The following is a 24029-nucleotide window of genomic DNA, read 5'->3' as shown; positions in this document are numbered from 1 at the left end:
TTCCTGCCTTTCTCTCACTTTTCCTGGGTCAAAAGCTGTTGAAAAATCCCAATTCATAAAAAAGAGCGCTGGTGGTCCTCACCTGCAAACACTGGCATTAATGAAGAATTTAATTTCAGAAATATTCACTGCACCAAAAATATGAGACACACTGCCTTGTCTATTCTTTTGCTTCTGTGCAGTGCACATATTCATTTAATTTATATTTTTGTGGGTTTACGTTTTAACTCTATTGAAAACAAGTTGTGTAACCAGTTGGTCTCATAAACGACACAATAAAACCCATGTACTTGTACCTGGACTGCAACAGAAAACACATGCAATTATCATGCACCTATGCTATGCGGGGGTAGTAGATACGAACATGTACTTCTTGTATTCTCTCAGATGTCATTTCCTCTCTCAGTGGTTTTAAAAATCTTAACACAATGGCGTACAACCCAAGATGAAACAAATCCCTACAATAATGAACATAATAGCAAGTTTTTGATTGTTAGTTCTGGTAGAAATGTACAATGTAACAGCAAAAATAAATTTTAGTTTTATTTATGTGTAGAACTCCATTAAAAAAAAATCATAATTTCACTAGCTATATAATTATATTGAAAATCTACAAGGATTATACAGTGATGACATAACAGTTTGAGGTAAAAAGAACATATACACGAGTTACACTAGGCTCATAAACCAAGTTAAAATAAAGGTCGATGTGTGTACAGAATCAAAGGTGTACACCACTAAAACACACATTGACACACATGCACTATTGAGCAATGGAAATGTGTAATCGCTATTGTTGACTGAGGGGAGAGCATCCATCAAACACTCACATCTCCAGTGACTCAAAATGGACAATAAGTTTGATTTTTGCACCACATAATGGACTGTGTTACTAGCTTGCGAGTTACACGTGTTTTTTATTAATTTTAGTGCAACATATAACAATATATATGCCTTTTAATACTCGAGCATATTCACTGAAAGTAAAGGACATGTAATCTTTCATCATGACCTCTACTTCATTCCTGCATACAACATTAGCACCGGTTGGAGTTAGACATTTTGCTTGACACAACCGCGAAGACTGCATTGCTAAAGTATGTATGAAATGCAAAAATGGAAATCTGCATAAAGTGATCTAATGTGGCCTACACAAGCACAGAGTAAAATTAAAATAGATACTAGGGACACAGAGTGGCAAAGAGGGAAACAGGAACAAGCTCAGACCCGAGATAAGGACTTTCCAGCTATAATGGAGTCAGGTGATATTCATGACACATGCTGGACTATACCACAGCCCTACAGAGGTAGCGGCTGGAGGGCATTCCCCCTCATTTCCCAGTAGGCCACTCCTGCGCTTGAGACACCTTGTTGATGTTCCTTTTCTTTTGAAACCAAACATTTGAAACTGCCATGACTCGCTCTTGATCTGCGTGAGCATACACCATACAGCTTCACCACTAGAAAACATAGCTCTCGGAAGGGTAAACGTTTGGTCAGACTCAAAACGTGCAGCTTAGTGGACCCTCTCCACCGCACAGATGCAGAATGGCTTGGGTGCACGGGTGCCTCCTCCAGCCAGTACAATCTGGCTGCTCTCCCCCTCCGGCACTTTCAGGGAAAACCTCTGGAGCATGGAGACGAAGAAAATGAAGATATTCATTCTGGCTAGGGACTCCCCAATACAGGATCGCTTTCCTGAAGAAAAAAGGGACAGGTTGTTAATATCAAGTGGACACATCAATTTGTTTCATCTAAATCCTGTCTGGTGGATTTCCAACACTGAATATCAAGAATCTGGCTTTATTCATTATTTTGCATAGGGGGGATTCAGTGGTACCAACGATTTGGCAATCACCCCAAAACACACACATTCCACCATGATATTTTGCAAGGGGTGTGTCACTGGTACAGACGATTTCTTAATTACCACAAAACTAACCCAGGGCGTAATTCGCACAGTAGTGCTACGCAAAGTGCACTTCACACTACGCAAGCTACGCATAGCTATGCGAACTGCGTAGTGCAGTAGGGAAAATGCTGTTCGCACTGATTGCACAGTGCCGGATGCTTGTCCGCACTGAGCAATCATTGCAAACGGCATCTTGCACAGTGCAAGCAGTTGTTTTCTGCCGCTCGAGTAGATTTGTACTCTAGCGGCAGCTTTCTCAACGTGGACTGGTAATTTCACGAGCGGTCGCGAGCATATGTGACCACTTGCAATGAGAAACCTGACCTCCCCGCGTTGAGAATCTTGCCGGGAGTTTTATCTTCCACGCTTGCGATCAGCAACTTGATGTTGCTGATCGCAAACTGGGACAAATTCTCGCCGGGATGGTGATTTTGCTCACTCGCGGTCGCCAACTTGACATTAAGGACTGAAAGCGAGCAAAAAATGCCTGCTACGCTACGCGTTTTCGCATTGTCCTACGTGCAATTCGCGTAGGGTGTAGTTGCGCTAACTACGCACACTCCGCAAGCGTATCGTAGTGTTCCACCCAGGGTTACAGAAAACATACACACGGACACCCTTTTCTCTCAAGAAGGGCAAAGATGCACAAAATGGGATAACACTGGCAAGGGTGATATAGTGGAGTAGCCTAGAAGATACAGAACATCTCGGCCCTTCAGTTCTTTCCATAGCTGATTGTAAAGGCCAAATTTCTTTTCTTCTATTTTAGAAACTAAACAATGAAATACAAACTATTATTTTATTTCTAGGTAATTTGGAGAGCTTGAAGCTTAAAGTGTAGAACATGGAATAAGGGTATATTAGCCGGTCTTGGACATCTCTTGTGCCGGAGATAAAGGTAGGTTAAGGACACAGAAGGAAGTATGTAAAGTATTCCCATAAGAGTAGAAATGGGGAGCGGATTTATCAAGGCGTTATGCAACGTAATGCAGCAAGACAACTTGCTGTGGGACGCTGCATAGTGGTGCGTGACAGCGAGAGAGCACAAATGCGCCATATCTACTAACATATGACACATTTCTGCTCAGTCTCTGCGCTGGTGCACTGTGTGCTGCCTAGCCCCAATGCAAGCACCCATGCGCATCATGGTGCATGTGTGCTTGCATTTCAGTTAGTATTGTTTTTGCGCCGGAAAGGCCACCTTCCTCCACAGAAACAATCCTTAGAGGCATTCTCCTCTTTGTATGTGTGCTGCATAATACAACACGTTTACAAAGAGAAGATAACGGGGAAAAAGAAAGATATTTCTCCTCACTACGCATCACTTGGGAAGGCATACCATTTTGAAGCAAACCCAGGGGTACTGACCCTCGTAAACCTGGGACTGCTTCAAAATCTATGGGTGGATGCATCAGAATGACTTGCGCTGCCTTGCGTTACTCTGGATTTACTTATCCATACAGAGGCATGAAACTAAATCTCATTTAAGGGTTTGCATTTCCTTGCGTGATACAAGTGCAACACAAGCCTCTTGTAAATCTGGAACCCAGTTCTGGGTCAGAGAGGAATTAGCAAATTGGGTATGATCGGAGAGGAAAAAGAAGGAAGGAAAAAGTATACTAGGTACTAGATTTGGGATGTGGGCCCAGTCCAGTAGCAGAACTAATAAGCTCCAGAAGGGGGCGGGTGCCGCCTGTGAATTACTTTTGTTTGATCCCCTACACCTCTGAAGCCAAGATGGAAAGCGGTCTGTGGGTAATGTAAAGGCATGAATATCTGTGCGAGAGGGGGGGGGGGGGGTGTCTGTGTGTGTGTGTCTCAGTCAGGTCAGTCAATGTTTCTGCGTGCCTAAGGGTTTGTATGGGTTATGTATTTAGGGGAAAATGTGCAAGTGCTCCTGTCCTTCATCCCTTTTCATTATCTCCAATGTCTAAAATTCTATCCTCCCAAAGCCCTCATTTCCTCCTAACCCTGGGCTCCAATGTGCCTTCCTAGACATGCTGAAAGAGATCTCTGCCTTTCAGAAGTCACAGCTTAACAGCAGGGTAACCGTTTTCCTTGTTTGCATTAGGGCCCTGCCTCCTTTTCTACTCCACTGATATTGGTTATTTTGACACTCTACAAACTGTTCTTTGAATTGCACAAAGCTCTGTAAACGTCCCCCTACGGTGATGGGGCGCTTGTGAATGTTTACGACCCGTGCCATAGTGGAGTTCCAATAGTCCACGGAGTGAGCAAAGAATGTGTTAGCTGCCTAGAGTAGCACTGTCTGGAATGATAAGAACATTAGATGCCATCTCTGTTTATTTATGCCACTCACATTTTACTCCTCAACTCCAATTTTCAACAAGTGGTACGATACAGAATGCCAAGGCTCAATATGGAATATTCTCATGGGTCCGCAAGATTTCTTACACCCATACCATAATATCCTACCTGAAGCCTCAGCAAACCTCGACCAGGCCTTCTAGAACTTCTCACCAACTGCGCCGACAGAGTCGCACCACTGAAACAAACAAAATCCAAAACCTCAAAACAAGCCAGCTAGTACACCCCAGAGCTCAGGACTACCAAGCACCATCAAGTGCAACTGCTACCAAATGGAGCAGCGATGGCACATTACAAAGTACCCTGCAGACAGAGCCGCTCACTAAACAGCCCTAGGAAACTATCGCCTGCACATCATGGAATCTAAGAAAGCAGCCATCACCACCGGTATCGACACCGCGGCCAACCACACTAAGGAAATCTTAAAAATAGTCAAGGAATTCTCCACACCGACAGCCACACAGAAAACCATCCACCCCTCCCAAGAACTCTGCGGCACCCTCTCAGACTACTTCCACAGCAAGATTGCCATCATTTTACAACTATTTTGACCTTTAACAACCAGTGATCTCCAGTCAAATGATCACCACCTGGTCTCTGTTCACCACCCTGACCACCACAACCATCATATCTTCCACCCACTCCGGGGTGCCCACCGTTCCCTGCCCCTACCACCTCTTCAACCTTGGAAAGAACTCAATCAGCTCAGAACTTACCAGCATAATCTACACCTCCATCACCACAGCAACCTTCCAGGACAGATGGAAACATGCAGACATCAGACCCCCCCGCCGACCCCAGCAATCTAAAAAATTATGAACAGATCTCCCTAATCTCATACCCGGCCAAAGTACTTGAGAAACCCATCAACCAACAGCTCACCTAGTTCCAGGAACAAAACGACTTACTGGAAGCCTCGCAATCAGATTCTGGGCCCACCACAACTCTGAGACCGTGCTGATTGCTGCCAAAGACGACATAAGAACTCTCCTTAACCATGGAGAAACTGTGGCCCTGATCCTCCTAGACCACTCTGCAGCCTTCGACACGGTCTGCCACAACACCATCAACAGACTCTACAACATAGGCATACAGCAGGATGCCCTCAAGTGGATCGCCTCCTACCTTATAGGAAGCACACAGAGCCTCCACTGCCTCCCTTCACCTCCGCATCCAAGGACAACATATGCGGAGTACCCAAAGGATAATCTCTCAGCCCACCCTGTTCTACACCTACATGACCCCCCCTCGCAGACGTCGTCAGATCCCACAGCTTCAACATAATCTCATACACAGACTACATTCTACTAATCTTCTCGCTCACCAAGGACCCTGCCAACATCAAACCAACATCTCCAATGCCTTGACCAACGTAGCCAACTGGATGAGAGAACTGACTTAGACTCCACTACGACGAGGGAGAAGTACAGATGTTCGGAAACAACACTTCCACCTGGGACCACAGCTGGTGGCCAGATGAACTTCGACCAACCCCCACACCAACAGACCAAGCGCGCAACCTAGGTATCATGCTCAACAGCCAACTTACCATGAAACGACAAGTCAACGCAGTCGCCTCCTCCCGATTCCACATACTTCGCATGCTCTGAATGATATTCAGATACAGCCCAATCAACACCAGAAAGTCTGTTACTAACGCCCTCCTCTCAAGCCACCTCGACTACGGCAACAATCTCTATGCTGGCATCTCCACCCAGCTCCACAGAAAACTCCTAACCATACAGAACGCAGCAGCCAGACTCATCCTGGACCTCCTCAAATGGTCACCTATCACCCCCACCTCAGAAACCTCCACTATCTCACCATCCAGAAAAGATGCCAGTTCAAGTTCCTCACACATGCCTACAAAGCCCTCCACGAACAAGGACAATCCTACATCAACCATCGACTGAACTTCCATTAACCCTCTAGATACCTGCGCTCCTCCTCACTCGCCATCGTACATACCAGCCACATTTGTCGCACACGTAGTGGCAGCCGCTCCTACATCGCAGCCAAGACCTGGCACAACCAATCACCCCTCCCCCCTCCGAACAGGGCCCTCCCTGGAAGACTTCAGAAAGAGACCCAAGCCACGGCTTTTTGACGAAGACACAGTAACCTCAGCACCCAGATTCCCCTAGAAGTGAGAGTATTGCACAATACAAATGCGGATTGATTCTAAACTATAAGTACGCTCCTCCAAAAATCCTCAAGTGTGCAATGTCTCTGGGCTGATGTGTTGTGGTCTTGCACCAGATGTAGGGGAAACAGTTCAGCAGACGTCAACTTACACAGGAACAGCACCTTCTTACCCTCATGCTGCCATGGCTCACTTCATAGGGCAATCAAACGCTGATCTTGGGTCCTTGAAGATGGAAAAGACTGCATCCCTCCCATGAGATAACACAACACCAAGCAACTTTGCAGTTGAGTAAAGTGAAGCTGGGTTGGTAAAACAGTTTCAATACAGGAGTGCCAGGCCATTATGTCTCGCTGCTGGACAGTCTCTCTTAGTATGGGTGATGGCCAGGTTTTTGACTTGAAATTTCTCTGGGTTCTCCTGTGGCATTCTCTATAATGAAGACTGGCAGTCTGCCAGGGAATCCTGGTAATGCCCTTCATCTGCCAATGGTGATCTAACTGTACAGAGCTTAGTCCCAATCAACATTGCCCTCACTGTATTCAGGGGATCTGGTTTGCATGTTTGAGTCATTGTCAAGTCAGTGGTCAGTAGCCTTGGGGCCCTAATAGGAGGGAGAGACTCAAGTGACATCTTCAAATTTCCACCAGGATGAATTGATCATTGCTGTTCTCCAGATGTTGCCTTTTGCAATGATGAATCTCCTCCTGCCTTTTAACTTTTGTGGCTCATGGTGGTGTGGTTTGCTGCACAGAGGATGATGCAGCATTTATGTACCAACAATGAAACCGCTCATCAAGGCTTTGGTTGGTGCCACCCATGTGAGGCTGTGGCTTAATACTGCTGAAGGAACTGATACCACCAGCACGAGGTCCTGATGGCTTTCTTTAGTACTTTTATAAAACTCCCAGCTTCACTATAGGCCTCTGGACAGTACAGCATGGACTGTACGACTATAAAGACTTGTCTCCTGTCCACGGATAGGCAAACTCAGGTCTGGTTCACGGCATCATGTTCAGTGGCTCTGTGATAATGCCCGTGGCTCTTTCCAGAGGTACTGTGACTCAGTCCTTGAAGCATGGTTTGATCACTATTTCAACCATAAGGTCTAAACTTCTAAAACACATTCTCTACTGCAGCTTAGACTTCTTTATATTTCTCGATGGCCACTTTGGGGTAGCTGCACCTTGAACCGGGGCAGACCAGCACTGCAGACTGTAGAACCAGCTAGATACAGGTCTGCTTCAGACTTCTAGATCTGAAAAACAGTGATTTGGAGGAAGGCACGTTTATCTTCTCAGCCTCAGTTCCCTTAGCTGGCATGGATGGGAGTGCTTCGAAACAGATTGGAGTGCCTTGAAACTCGTAGTAGTATACAAGGAAAAAAACGTAATCCGACCTTAACACCAATATAGTCATCAAAAACAAGAGAATTGGGCTTTGTTTGCAGAGATGCATTAGCTCCGTCATTCCCACACAGTGACCTAGATATAAATGGATTATCAAGGCCAGTACTAAACTAACGAAAAGTCTTTCCAGAGTCTGTGATGTTTGTATAGGCGCAGAATTATATGCAGGGTCTAACACACAGAGGTACCCGGGCTATAAGAATACAAGGCAATATCTTACCAGGCTGTTGTCAGTGCAAGGCTACCCTGTACGTGTGCAAAGCCGGTTATGTAACTGACTCTTCCCCAGCCCTTCGGTCCTTCATTGGCACCAGCCAATTGGGCGGCAGTCATTGATTCATAGGACAGCATGCCCCAGGGGTCGTGGTACAGGAGGACTCCGTTTCAATGGGGCGATCACACTAGTCTCAGCCTTTCGTTATTTCACAAAAGTTTGTAATTTACAAACCAAAGCAATGTGATATTTTATGTCCATTGAAACAAGTGATGTAAAACAAGACAACAGCTCAGAGAATCCAAAAGTGGGAGGCAAGTATAGTATTTCCTTGGAGGAATGGTGCCATCTGATAAGCCTTCTCTGAACCCAAGAGGCAGAAAAGGGTCTAAATGGATGCTTGTGCCCTTGACTGCACGGCACAGGATCAGGCCCCTCCATTTGGCTAGGACTACAGCGATTACCAGTTGGATACGAGGCTTTCAGAACTGAGACTTAGTTACAGACCGAAGCTTTATATGAATGGATACATCCCACAGGGTCTGGGAAGATGATGTCGCATTAGTGACCCACCCAAGTGCCATAGTTTCCCTTTATCTGCATTGCTACATCAACATACCTCTTGCTCTGCCTCGCCCGCTCCATAATGAAAGAAACAAAGAGTGTGATAGATGAAATGGAGTGAGTATAAGATGCAGTGGGAAGAACATCTAGTTAGAGAAGGGGGGGTGGCACCGCAGCCTAGAAGTATGAGAGTTGAAGAGGAAAAAGAGACAAGAAATGAAAGATGGAATCACAGAGAAAGAAAGAAGTAAACGATTAAGGGGAAACAAAAGAATAAAAATGGAATCTGAGAACGAAGGAAAGAAACAGAACTGAAGAAAGAAAGGGAATAATTGGGAGACGAAAGAATTAGAGAATGAAACTGGGATACAGGACAACAAGCAAATAAGTTAAATGAACAGCATGTGAAAGAAATACAAGGTGAAAATGAGAGCGACAGTAGTTTCCAATAGATGATATGGGTGGCATGAAGCATTAACTGTCTAAAATGAATTGAAAATCTTATAAAAGTCCTGGCTCTGCAAAACCATCTTGTGACTGATGCCCAGACACCACAACTCGCCTGTCTTGGAGGATGTAACCCTGCATGAGATAACATCCCACATCTTAAGCCAAACAAGAAGATTGTGGTTGATTGGCAATAGGAATACCTTTCAGGAACACTTACATCACTGCCAAACACTGACTCATCCCAAGTGACGGCTGACTCTTCCTTATTAAACACAAGTATGCTTGAGCCTGCCATTCACATTCATTCTAGTAACCCACGTTAATAAGCGAATCCCCTGGATCTACAGCTTGATGTGCTGTTCCTTTTGGGATATGACATAATGGCAGTATTTATTGGCTTATTGTGGGCATCCAAGGCATGTGCTCCGATTTCAGAATGTGTCCCCTGGCATAATAGCAGTAATTCTTGGCATATCAGGAATACTTTGCATGATGATGTCCATTCTTGTTTTACTACTGGTCCTTGCAAAATAGTGGTAACATATCATATTGAGAGCATTCAATTATGATTGTGCCCACCTGTGCTATAATTCTGTTTGTAATAAAATGGTGGCAATTCCTGACATACTGTAAGCCTCCTTGGTAGGACTGTGTCCACACTGTAATACTGCCTTGGGCATTACTTTCATATAATGGTAACATATCCATTCAAGGCTGTATCTGTTCTCGTGACACATTGATATTTAAGCGGATTCATCAAATTTTGTAATAATGATACAAAAAGGAGTTTTTCACCATAAACGTGCGTTTTTTTAAAAACCTAGAACATTTTTATATGCAAATTGGGAAAAAACTATTTCATACCAAAGCGTGGATTGTTCCAGAAACAACTCAAACCATGTTTTTGTCCAACATATTTTTCATTCAAGCTTTGTGGTAGACATTGCGGATACTTCCTTGGTGATAAGAGCGGTGCTTCCGACGCTATCTTTTATTTCTTGAATGATGAATGTTTTTCAATATATATCAATTTAAAAGGTCTTTCTGACATTGTGGTGACTGGTGTTTGTTTCCTCAGTTAGATTTGTGGTGGCACATGTGATGTAGAAGTCTTTTAGACCTCAACTGTCCACAACCCGAGAAGGTGAATTCTGGATAACTTACTTTTGTTCACCCTGCATGTTTCAAGTAGATTGTCAGACAAAGTAGGATTACTAAAATCTACATGGGAAGGATGGTGAAATGGTATGAGGTGTGATGCAGAAGTGAAGATGCTATATACATTTTAAAACGGGTGGATCATGTCAAGCTGCATACCCAGACGTTTTGAACTACCTCCAATGCCCAGGGCGTTAGCAAATTTTGATGAGATTGTGCTAAAAAAATGCAGTCTTTCTACCTCTGTGGAGACCGAACCACTGCCAGTGAAGCACATTCTTTCTTGACTGGGTAATTGTATCCCTCCACTATTAGACGTCCCCATTTGTCTCTGATCATGGCTTACCCTTATGCCACTGCTGGTTTGAAATTTCAGCAGCCTCAACTGACCAGGTTATCCTTGCACGCACTTAAATGCATTATTTGGCTCGATTTAAGTATCCTCAGGAACAGATAACAGTCATCCATGGTTTCTGGAGCAATAATGGCTGCCTTGCTTTGCACCCGCCACCACTGGTCACGAGTGCCCTTTCTATGCAACACATCCATTGTGATAGATCAATAGCCCCGATTCACAGCTGGCACCCCTTGAGGAGCTTTTCGACCACTATTAGCACAGAAACCTGCCTCAGACAGGCATTTGATCATTAAATCATCTGAGTAAAAAGTCTAATTACATTTGTTTAGGAAGACTAGAAAGAACGAGTCTCTCTCTCATCTACCAGAGAAGAGAATGGCTTGCAATTCCCAAGTGTTGAGCCCACTTCTGATGCGATACTAACTCGCCATCAATCAGACATGTTCGTGCTGATCACGTTCGATATTAAGCAACATACTTTTCTTGGTTTAACTGAAGCTCTGTACTAAGCAGACACGATCTTTGATATGTGAACACTTTAATACACCACCTCTAGTGCACATCACAGCCCATCTCCTCAAGGTTTGATTGGTAAACTCTTAGCCCATCCACTCCCATGGTTTGGTTTCTGCACACTTTTAGCCATTCCATCTCTAGTGCTGTTTTTTTAATTCCTTTGCCCATCAACTCTCTAGCTTTCATTTGTGCACGTATTACCCACCCCCTTTCAAGTTTCGGTTACTGCACATTTAGCACATCATATCTCCAGTTTTGGTTTGTATTCATCCGAGCCCATCCTGTATCAGAGAGCAGGTCTTCTCAGTTTCTGGTCATCATATGCAGGTATACAATTATCCATTATAGCATACACCCTTTCTGCCTGCAGTTGAGGCACTTTCTCAATCTCTCTTGAAAACAATGGTCACCCCTTAATCCTGCCATGGTGTTATGTTTTAAGGAGGCCAGACTCCCATTTTAAAAGTATTCTCCATTTTGTTTTTTCACAATCACATCTTGCATGGATTCTTGCAAATGAAATGTGGCAGTGGTAAGTTAATCCAGTGTTTGTACACCAAAAATATATCTCCTGGGCAGCCATGCCATTTTAGAAGGCCACTTCAAAGGTAATTGCAAAAGATCATTTATCGGTATGGATTCCACTACGTGAGAGTAATATCCAATAGGCTTGATGAAGTGATGAGGACTAAATGTGTGTGGGTGCCAGTGGGCACAAGTTTCCTGATACGTTTGAGGATTTTATTATGGGAGTTGGAGGTGTGTTATCTTTGTTAGGGGTCCTTACATTGTTGTCGTCTGCCTTTGGTATGGTCATGTTATGTTAGGGAAGTGTATGGAAAGAAACAGGTGTGTACGTGTTTTGAGTTGGCCTCTCTACATTTTTATAGAAGACCATTTATTGGTACTGACTTCACAAGATGACATGGCACGTGTCAGCCCCTGGACCTGCAGCTCTAATCCACAGAATTGTGAACCCCCCCTAGGCAGCCAACTCTACACTGCACATTGGCCCTGCCAAGCACATTGGCCATAGGGCAAGCGAACGCAGCCAATCCCTGCAGTCTGCCAACCCCATGCCAAGAACAGCATTTAGTGATGTGGCGTAGGGTTTACCTAGGGCCCTGGGGACCCCATCCCCTGGGGCAAAAACATACATTAAGGGTAGGAAGGTATTCAGCCCCCTTCCCAAGCCTTAATAGGCCCTAGGATTCCAACGTCTTTTGGAAGCTCATGTTTCCCTAATGCAGGGTTTGGATTGGTCTGTAAATTCCGCCAAATAATTCATGATGATGTTGGGGGCCACACCGGCAAAAGTGATGAGCAGTGGCGGCTCACAGAGGAACTGCTGCAGGGTGGTGGGGCGGGGGAGGGATACAGGAGAGGGGTAGTGGACTCAGACATATGACAGGCAGGAGTAAAGTAAGTATATACAACTATTTACCTTGCGCTCGCTGTATCACCCAAGTTGGCAGCATCATCTCCTCCTCACGATCCACCACAGGACCCTTCACCTGCTGAGACTGCTACTTCTCCTGTGACAACCTACAGTAGATCACGTGCCACTCCTGCCCACAAGACCAAAAACACCCCACAGAAGCTCCAGTGTATCCTGCTCCACACCCTCTTCAAACATGCTGCAGAATTGTGGGACACCATGCCACTCATGGACACCTCAACTTCTTACTTCAAACTGATGCAAAGATTCTCGCCTACAGACCCCCGGGACCCTGATCAAAATTCTGCAACACCATCCCCAACCTCATCACCCCCTAGCAATCGACTTCCATCACTGCATCTTACTCAGCGACCTCAACTTCCACATTGATGACCCAAACAACGTCAACTATCACCCTTCTGAAGAATCTGAACAACATCAGCCTCACCCAACTGGTCTCTGAGCCCGACGGACAAGGCCAGTCAAATACTCAAACTCATTTTCACCTCCAGTGAGATTTAAATCCAGTTACACCCCGAAACTCACCTGGAATGACCACATCATCGTACACTTCACCATCACTGATACCCAGCATACCATCACCAGGCATCAAATCTCCTACGATTGCAACTAGAGCAAGATCACCAATACTCAACAGACCTTGACCAGGCTGTCCATAACTTCCCTGCATGGATCACGGACAGCGCCAACAGAATCACCCCACTGAAACCTACAAAAACCCAACAAGACCTCCAAACATGCCAGCTGGTACACCCCAGAACTCCGGACCACCAAGTGCAACTGCTACCAACTAGAGAAACAATGGCGTGCCTCCATGAACCGCACTGACAGAGCAGCCCACAACACAGCCCTCAGCAGCTACCAGTACATCAAAGAAGCCTGGAAGGCAGTCATCACCACCTGCATCGACTCTGCAGCCAACCACACAAAGGAACTCTTCAAAATAGTCAAAGAATGCTCCAACCCAACAGCCATAGAGATCACCATCCAACCCTCCCAAGAACTCTGCAACATCCTGTCAGACTACTTCCACAACAAGATCACCAACATCTACAGAATTTTCAATCTCCAACTCGCCGCCCTCAACCCCAGCTACCTCAACCAGCCAGCGAACATCACGTCAAACCATTACCACCTTGTCTCTGCTCACCACCCTGACAGCCTCAGACATCATTTCTACCATCCTCTCCGGAGCACCCATGACTCCAGCCCCCACAACCCTCTACAACCTTGCAACTAACATAAACAGCACGCAACTCACCAGCATCCTCAACACCTCCATCTCCATAGCAACCTTCCAGGACAAATGGAAACACACAGATGTCAGATCCCTCCTAAAAAAAGCCTCCGCCGACCCAACTGTTCTCAAAAATATCATTATATCGCCCTGCTCCCCTACCCTGCCCTGCCAAAGTACTAGAAAAAGCCATCAACCAGCAGATCACCAAATTCCTGGAATAAAACCACCTAATGGACACCTCACAATGAAGATTCTGTGCCAACCACAGCACTGAGACCGCGCTGATTGCCGCCACAGACTACATCCGAACAATCCTCAACCATGGAGAAACGGTGGCCCTGATCCTCCTCAACAACTTTGCGGCATTTGACAACATCTCCCACAACACCCTAATCAACAGACTCTACAACATAGGCATACAGCAAGACACCCTCAAATAGATTGCCTCCTTCCTTACAGGATACACTCAGAGCATCTGACTGCCACTCTTGACCTCCGCACGCAAAGACATAATATGCGGAGCACCACAATGATCATCCCTCAGCCCCAAGTTTAACATCTACATGAACCCCCTCACAGACGTTGTCAGATTGCACGGACTCAACGGGGGCAGGGGTGGAGGATGAGAGTTAGAACCATTGGAAAATTTGCAGGAATCTATGTGGAAGAAGTGCACCAGGGCATATAATATGAAGTTCTCTGAAAAGTTTTGAGGGTGTTCCCTGTTAATCATAAGAGTAGAAGACAGGACACAATATGGATAAGAGGTGTGCAGGTTAAGGTGCTCACAGGAGAAACCATAAATCCCTACTTTCTCTTTCCCTCCCCGACCCACCATGGTACTTCTCATCCTTTAAGTTGTTGAACAGTAAAGTTCAGGTCAGCAATTGTTGTGGCTATGAAGTTGACCTGAATAGGCAGTTGACTTGGATTTCTGGTAAACCTATATAGGCTCAGTGGAAATTGTACACAAATGTATTAATGATATTCAGAATAATATATGTATAAGTTTTGTTTATTTGTGATAAAAATGAACTGCATCAATCCTCATCCCCCACACGACTGGCTGTATCATGCAACAATATAAAAGGTGCCATTTTAAATAATGGCAGGCCTACTGGCTTTGTCAAGGGCTCAAAAAAAATATTAGCAGGGTCTATTGGGTTCATCAAGTGGTCAGCACATTAACATATATATTACAGACCTATTGGCTTTGTCAACAAGTAACTAATAACCATATCCAAATGTATATTTCATTAAGCCACATGTTGCAAAGCCCTTATAAAATAGCATTCCCGTGTGTTTGATGTTTTTTTTTTTAATTAATGTGTTTTGTTTGGTAACTTTTCCGTCCAGAAGCTGCAACCATCAAACAAACCACTATAGGACTCTGCACTCCAACTAAAGAGCATACAGGGGACCTCTACTGTTGTTTACAGGGCTTACCGCTGTGTTGCCAGAACTGCCAGGACTCCAGCCGGGACTGTAGCCTCCCTTGCCTTCCCTGCCGCCCCCGCCGCCGCTGACCATTCGCGGCCGCCGAGAGGGGCCGGGAGAGGGTAAAAACTACATTTCCCAGCGTCCCCGGAGCTGCGGGGACGCCGCCTGCCACCAGGGACTTCCGCCGGAGGCGTATTTGAGAGCGCCCTTCCCTTGGCAAAGCGGGGACCTCTACTGTTGTTTACAGGGCTTACCGCTGTGTTGCCAGAACTGCCAGAACTCCAGCCGGGACTCTAGCCTCCCTTGCCTTCCCTGCCGCCCCCGCCGCTGCTGACCATTCGCGGCCGCCGAGAGGGGCCGGGAGAGGGTAAAAACTACATTTCCCAGCGTCCCCGGAGCTGCGGGGACGCCGCCTGCCACCAGGGACTTCCGCCGGAGGCGTATTTGAGAGCGCCCTTCCCTCGGCAAAGCGGGGACCTCTACTGTTGTTTACAGGGCTTACCGCTGTGTTGCCAGAACTGCCAGGACTCCAGCCGGGACTCTAGCCTCCCTTGCCTCCCTTGCCTTCCCTGCCGCCCCCGCCGCCGCTGACCATTCGCGTCCGCCGAGAGGGGCCGGGAGAGGGTAAAAACTACATTTCCCAGCGTCCCCGGAGCTGTGGGGACGCCGCCTGCCACCAGGGACTTCCGCCGGAGGTGTATTTGAGAGCGCCCTTCCCTCCGCGTCGCGGGACGCGCGCGGGCGACGCCGGGCGGAGCCCGGGCAGAGGGCGGGCCGTCTACGGCCGTCCGAGGTCGAACTAGGTCGGGTTGGGCCAGGGATTCTGCCTGTTTTCTCCAAAGTTTCTTCATTGCGCACAGAATACCAGGCCTGTTGAACACCAGGTAATCAGAAACTCATTTTTCCTGTGTATTATAACATTTTGTTCAAGTGTATTACTGCTGAGCAATGCCTGCTAAAAAGCAACCTACTGTCTCAAACACAATGGAGAACTATCTTGTTCAAGTGGTGACAAAAATTAACACTGATAGAAGGACTTCTTTGGGACTAGAATCCCCTATACAATCACCACTGGTAGATATTGAGAATGAGGACTCATTCGCTTTGCTAAATAATACTCTCTTGGGTGGGGCACATGACTCCCTCCAGGACACAAATAGCATCCAGCCCAGTGGCATAGTAGCCAACACCGAAGAAAACTGCGACATTGACGCATTGACTGTGCTTTCTATAAATAGTGAGTCCATCATCTCTATCGCCCCCCCCATCCCCGCACCAAGGGTTTCAGGGGGTAAAAGAAAAGCCATTCAAAAGCGAGGAGGCCTAAGATCAGCCAAAAATAAAGCTGCTACGCCACCTAGGAAATCTACCGATGATGATGAGGAAGACCTGACTGGGGAAACCTACGTGACTCTCTCCGATGATCTATTACAGAAACTCTGTTGCCTGATGGATACAAAAATCAAAGGGATGGTAAAACCCCTGATTAGTAAAATCGATAAACTAACTGCTGAAGTAAGCAAACTGGAAGGTCTATTGGGAAAAACTTTGGGGGAAGTGAGAAAACTTCCAGAAGTTATTACAAATAGTGTCCAGCCACTGATGAGCGAAATTCAATCTGGCAAATCTAACGGACCGACTCCTGTTGTTGCACCAAATCCCCCGCTGCCTTTATTGATAAACTTATCTGATAGGCCCTCCGGAGATGTAACAACTGCTTATCCCCAAGGGGAACCTAACTCCTTGAAAGGATCATCAGAGCTTGTTGTGGAAGCTTCACCTTTAGTTCTTGTTCTTGCAAATGTACCTCCATTAGCCCCCGGTGATGTTGAATCAACTGCATCATTGCTAAATAAATCTTTATCATGGCTAACCAACAACATGGCCATAACTTCCTGGGGCAAAGAACAACTAGCGGAAGAACTGGTGAATGCAAGAAGGGTTGAGTGGATTGGGAATAGGGTAAAAAAATTCAAGGGGGATTGTGTTGTGCTTAACTTCTCTGACCCCGAGGTTTTGCCAAATATCTTGCCCAATCTCCACCCACCTCAGAAAAGAATTACCCCAATCGTCCCATTGACCCTAGATTTCTTCTATCCTAGGAAAGGCAGAGGTCCTAATTGCAGTACACTAAGAACAAAATGGAACGTTGTAACCAAGAGGGGCAGCAAGAACCTTGATTTTGCCGAGTGGGGTCTAGGATTGGAAAACAGATTTTCCACTCTTTCCAACCTAGACGCATGTGATTGACTACCATCTATCCCCACCACCTTGCTGCAAATTCCTGCGGCTACATGCTCTTCAGAGGTGTTTAGCTGCCAAACATCTTCACAAAATGTCACAGACATCATTGTTCCTAGAGCTGTTTTAACTGCAGTAAATACACATGAAATTGGTATTGTCGATTTAACAACAAAAGGGTCAGCTCATTGTAATTATCCACTAATGGCAAATGCCAAAGGGAATTTATTGTCTTGGAATATTGCCGGGCTTTGTTCCAAAATGGATTATGGAGAATGGTTTGGTTTTGTCAGCCTGTATGATGTTTGCATTTTTCAAGAGACCTGGGCTTGTGATCCTATATTTGCACTAGGCTACCTGAACTTTTACCTTCCGGCCACCAAGGGCCCTAAAGGGCGACCGATGGGGGGACTCACTATATGGGTGCGCCAGTCTCTTATGATTGATGTGAGAAATATTGAGCTTCATCAAAAAGACATCCAGCTCATTCGACTAAAGGGTAACCCATCCACCTCCATAGATATTTACAACGTATATGCTAGAGGGGGTTGTGTAGGAAAATCTGAGGTCCTTTTGTCTTTGTATAATCTGTTAGAAACTCACTCATCTGGGAAAAATATACTAATAGCTGGCGACCTAAATCGCACTTTTGAACCTCTAGACATTGGTGAAGCACAATTGGGCATGGAGGAAGATACGTTATGGGATATCCCCGCTCTTAATACAACTCCAATAACACGCTGGACTGAGGACATTCTCGGCCTTAACGCCATGTGTCTTGAACATGGGTTAAGGGCTTTGAATGGTCGGACAAAGTCTGACAGAGTACCAGCCATGACATTTAACAATGGGAGAAATAAAAGCCGTATTGACTACGTTATATGTAGCATGTCCCTATGGCCAAATGTCATAGACATGGTTGTTTCAGAAAGGCTCGAGAGCGACCATGATCCCTTATGTGTTCTACATAATTGGTGGCTGTCTGATGTTGTGTCAAGTACCTGTGTTGAACCTCTTCCACCATTGACGGTACCCTCCAATGATATGCGCAGGCTGAGGTGGACTAGTGTTAGAACTGACCCGCTGGTCTTAGAAAAAATAAGCTTGGCAACCGATAAGGCTATACTGGCCCTTGAGGGAGAGGCTGGGCATTCTCCTACCCAAAATAATGCTACCAATGTCCATAATGACCTTTTTAAAGAAATAAAATGCCATTTCCTAAAACCGGCAAATAAAAAGAAGCCTGGGGCCCATAGGCCTGCTAAATGGTACAACCAAGACTGCAGGGGGGCCAGGGCCCGCCTGGGTGCCGCAATTAAGAACAATAACAAGGAGGCTACTAGGATAGCTAGGAAAGAATATAAAAACTCCATAGCTAAAGCGAAAAAAGGTTGGGATGAAGCCCATTGGAACTTGCTACAGAAAGCCAATGACCAAAATCACTCCAGGTTATTCTGGCATATAGTTAAATGGGGTCATGACAGGCTTGAAGATGCTACTACAAACAATGTCCCCCAGGATGCTTGGGTAAAATTCTTCAGCGAACAATATGCTTCTAGTGACCAGTCTGGGGGTAGTGTACGTCCACCCTCTTCCTTGACAGAAGAAGACATTTTTATGCAGTCTGAAATATCGATTGCACTTAAAACTGTCCAACGTGGTCGTGCCCCCGGTATTGACGGGGTTCCCCGCAGAAGTTTTCCTAAACGATACTGTAAGATGGTGTAAATATATCCATCTGTTAATAAATTATATTGCCAGAGGTGCAGATATTCCAGAAACATGGAGGGGTGCTGTTATCATTCCGATATATAAGAAAGGAGACCGTGCTCTGCCTAGTAATTACCGCCCAATTAGTTTGATCGACACTATCCAAAAAATAGTGGGGCGAGTAATCGTTAATAGGTTGCTTGATTGGGTTGAGGATAACAACATTTTATCCCCCTATCAGGCCGGTTTTCGCAGGGCAACCAGCACTGTGGACCAAGTCTTCCGTCTCCAGCTGATCCAGTGGAGGACCGTGGTACTAGGCGGAGGCAGCCTGTATGCAGCTTTTGTTGATTTGCGGGCTGCCTTCGACCTGGTACCAAGGACAAAATTGTGGGAAGTTCTTGCGACTCTTGGGGTCCCTGGTGAACTGTTGTCCTTAATTATGCGTTTACACGAGGGCAATTTCGCTAAAATCCGCTGGGGTGGGTATGGTAACGACACCGCCGAATTCCCAGTTGAGCGTGGGGTTCGGCAGGGATGCTCAATGGCCCCCACTCAGTTCACCCTTTTTATTAACGATGTGGTTTCTTGTATGCAAACGCAGGCAGTGGATGCTCCCTCTCTTGCAGGTGAAAAAGTTCCAATTTTAATGTTCGCCGATGATACCTTAATTTTATCAAAAACACCAGCTGGGTTGCAAAAAGCATTGGCAATATTCGATGACTTCTGTGTAGTTCACGGATTGGAGGTAAACGGGTCTAAGACTAAACTCATGGCTTTCAATCCTCACAGAAATTTTAAACCAAAAATTTCTCTGAGTGGTCGTACCTTGGAGGTTGTTAAATCCTTCACTTATCTAGGGATTCATATCTCTAATGACAACAGGTGGCAGCAACATCTTAACATTGCTACTTTAAGGCATAAACAGTTAGCAGGTACAATCATTAAGGAGCAAAGGAAATCACTCACCAAGCCCATTAAACCTCCACTGATAATTTATGAGGCAAAAGCAATAGGGTCTGCCTTGTATGGTGCGGAGTTATGGGGGCATGAAAACCTTCAGGAACTCCAAACTTCTGAAAATAAATTTTATAGGACACTGATAGGTGTCCCACAGAGCAGTCCGCTATTGTCATTAAGATACGAATTAGGCAGGAGAGCGATCTCTGATAAAGCCAAACTGCGGCCGATTTTATACTGGCGCAGGCTTTGGACTACGCCAGAGCTCTCTCACTATGCGAATGGGTTTAAAGATGTTGTTACAACCGACTGCTACAACAAAATTAAGTGGTTTAAATCATTGAAGATTGCTTTGTTCGACCTAGGACTCAATGCTTTATGGACCGATCCAGCCGGGGCTTTGTTCCCTTCCAAGTCCACCCTAAAAAACATTTACTGGGAACATGTTGTTAACAAGAGTATGCTTAGTATAAACAGTGGGTCTATGACCACTAGCTACTTAGAGATCAAGCTGTACCCAATTTATGAAATGTATTGGGATTACATATTAAAACCCATGGACAGGAAACTGCTTTTCCAACTGAGGGTAGGTTCCCTCCCCCTCTGTAATTTAACATCTAAATGGAAAGCAGGGGGTGTATCAACCTGTCCAGTCTGTGGGGTTGGTAATGAGACTCTTGGTCATTTTTTGTTCTCATGTCCAATGTACTCTGCACCAAGGCGAGCTTGGCTAGCTCCCATGTGCAGGAACCTAGGTACAAAAAATAGTATGGTAGCATTGCGGATTCTAAGATCTACTTCTGTCAACTGGATTATAATTGCCACTGCAAAGTACCTGGGGTGGGCCTGGATTTTAAGACAGAGATTGTTGGCAGGATAATCATTTATCGCTTAGTCAACTCTATTTGTTAGACACATGTCTATTCTCTGTAATAATTCAATGTAAATCCAGAGACTGCTAGACTATTGTTTATTCTCTGCAAATGTTGATTAGTTGGCCAGAGACTGCTAGACTAGTGTCTATCTCATTTTCAATGCAACATATTTATTTAACGTATCATCGGTTGAAATTTTATGATATGAATTTTCTTATAAATTGCCTCGTGATTATCACTCAGGCACTTTTTTTAAATTCACCTGCACTTGATATTTTAAAACGTGTATTGTTTCTTAAATATTATCTATGTGCTTATGTCTAACAGACTATGTAAATGTAATTGTTTTTTTATTAAATGTTTGTATGTCTGCTTTTATGAGTATACACTCGAATAAAGCACTTTTGAATTTGAAAATTTGCATACAGCTCCAGCATGGAGTGCTTTAAAAACATATGGTACGCTCACCTCGGTTCAAGGATTCCATGACCCAGAAGATTTACTGTGGTTTTTATTTTTAGTTTTTGTAAGGCTGCTGCAGCCCCAACAACTTATAAAAAATGTTTGGTGGTGCTCCTGCCCCTTCTGAGGCCACCACCAGCAAGATAATAAATACTTTTTAAAAGAAGTACGCATTATGGGGTGCTCCTTGCCAAAGTAGTGAATAACAAATGAGTTGCTTCTGACGCCGATTTATTATTCTTTTATTTTTTAATATAATTTCTGGGGTTCTGGTGCCCACGCGGGACATCCGCATCTTTAATTTTTGTTTGCCACAGAAGGGGAGCCCCGGGCCCCTGCAGCCACTGTCGGCTACCCTGGCAGGAGCCGGACACTTTCTATTTTGTTGGGCACCTTGGTGCCAACCTGGGCATCCACAAGCCATTTTCTGTTTGGGGCCGTGGGTGGAGTCCCAAGCTCCTGATGCCCCAGCTGGCTATCTGGCCTGCACCATACTGGGCACTGGTGGAAGTCGTCTCACTAACTTTGCTTCTGCCCGGGTGGAAGCAGCTGTTTCACTGTTTCCACCAGGCAAGAACAACGTTATGCTTTCTGCTCAGTATAGTGCGAGCATCATATGCCAAACTTTCCTGGGCCGAAAACAGCAGTGTCCCAGGGGATAGGGTCCCTGGGACAATTCAAGATCTAGCCCTGGGGGATGGGGTCCCCGGGGCTGATCTACAGCATGGTCAGCCCCCCTCCTGTTCTTTGATTCATTGGTCCCAAGGAATGAGGTCCCTGGGCCTGTTCAAGGATCGGGGGGTGGGGGGGGATGGTTGGTAGGGCACATGCCATCCTCCCCTTATTTATAATCTGGCAGCCTCAGAGGCTGGAGTCCCCGGGGCCTATTGAAGGCTCAAGGAGGGGGGCACGCGGAGCTTCTCCCTTTACTGTCATGTATTGGCCTCTGGAGATAGGGTTATATCAAAGTATTCTAATAACATTTAACTTTACGTAAAAACAAACAAAAAAAATGAGTTTCAGTGGAGAAAACCAAAAGGTGAGAGTGACTGTTAGGTGTGGCAATATCATTTTACTTTACATATAAAAACAACCACTGAAAAAACTAAATGTAAATTGTTGTTAAACTATAGTGACAATGTCCGTTATAATATGACATTTTAAACTAAAAAAACTACTCAAATTCACTGGTTATATTTTACTGAGCCAACTATAACTTGATCCCCGGTCATGGACGGCTTATGACCTCACATATTACATCACTCATTACATGTACAATGCCATCATTGATGAGATCACTGGTGACATCTCAATGACATTATTGGCATCACGCATCACACGTTTTTAATAAAACTATATATTTTGTGGAAGTCCCCCAAACCCCCACTTTTATTTCCTTACTCTAACCTCCCTTTGCCTCTTTCCTCTCTGGGACCTCAAAATTACCCTTACTTTCCTTTACCTCTATCCACCCCTAAACCATACAAGTGCCCTCACCTACCTTTATCTCTACCCAACCCTAAAATCACACTTACCTTTGATTACCTCTACCCACCCCCAAACCCTAAAAATCAACCTTAACTCCTTTTAAGCCTGCACACCTCCAAACACTAAAATCATTTACCTCCATTTACCGTTCTCTACCCCTAAACTCTGAATTCAAGCTTGCGTCCGTTAATCTCTACCCACGCCTAAACCATAAACTCACCCTTACACCCCTTTTACCTCTACTCTCCCCTAAATGCAGAAAATCACCCCTTACGATGTTCTCTAGCCACCATGTAAAATCACCCTTACCCCTTACTACTCTTTACCTGTAATCACACTTAGACAATTTTTTTACAATAGCATAAAAATCATGCTATTAAAAATGCTTACCTACATGGGTAGGTACTGCATGGTACCCACCCCGTAACACTAAAATTACCCTCAACTCCATGCACCTATACCCCCACCTACACCATTTTTTAAACTAGCATAAAAAGCATGTCATTTAAAAAAAAAAATATACTGGCATAGTAAAATACTGCGTGGTAAAGGTACAAACACTGATCAACTAGGTAAAGACTGTCTGGTAAAGGTCTAGCGTAGTAAAGGCTGTGTGGCAAAGGCGCTTTATAAAGATACACATCATGTGACAACATGTGCATACAAAGCACATTTACCCCTTATATGAACAAAAACACACACTCACACAAAATTAGATCACCTCTCTGGCACCATTTGGATTTGCACTGAAAGAAATCTGGCAGGTCTAAAATGCTGCAAGCACATATTGATTTCAATAGAAGATCAACTGTTAGTAGTTGTACCTGCTCCAAAGGGGATGTGTGCGTCATTCTTTTTAATCTTGCCATTTTCATCCAGGAACCGGTATGGATTGAACAGTTTGGGGTCGTCCCAATACCTCTTGTCTGTCAGAGACGAGTGCAAGAAAGTAATCACTTGAGTTCCCTGCAGAAAGAAAAATAGACTGTTTGAAGGGTCTCCTAATTTATGATTTATTTTTGGAATTTGTAAAGTGTACTGTGAGCAGACTGGTATCCTGGCGCGGAGGCAACTATTGTTCAGAAAGGAGCAGCAGAGAATG

The 24029-nt window shown here is 45.1% G+C and overlaps 1 protein-coding gene across 1 annotated transcript in view; it reads right to left on the bottom strand.

Annotated features, from left to right (window-relative positions):
* Positions 1–525: 525 nt before the first annotated feature.
* Positions 526–24029, bottom strand: part of LOC144770292 (cytochrome P450 2F3-like) — a 196526-nt gene continuing 173022 nt past the window's right edge. Inside the window, exons 8-9 of the mRNA XM_078654689.1 lie at positions 23752–23893; positions 526–1698 (exon numbers count right to left, since the gene is read on the bottom strand). Coding sequence (XP_078510815.1) covers positions 1517–1698; positions 23752–23893 — 324 coding nt within the window. The 3' untranslated portion in view covers positions 526–1516. The remainder of the gene's footprint in view (positions 1699–23751; positions 23894–24029) is intronic.

Source organism: Lissotriton helveticus, chromosome 7, assembly GCF_964261635.1.
Source record: "Lissotriton helveticus chromosome 7, aLisHel1.1, whole genome shotgun sequence".
NCBI lineage: Eukaryota > Metazoa > Chordata > Amphibia > Caudata > Salamandridae > Lissotriton > Lissotriton helveticus.
The sequence above is the reverse complement of the archived record's forward strand: the minus strand, read 5'-3'. Positions and strand labels throughout refer to the sequence as shown.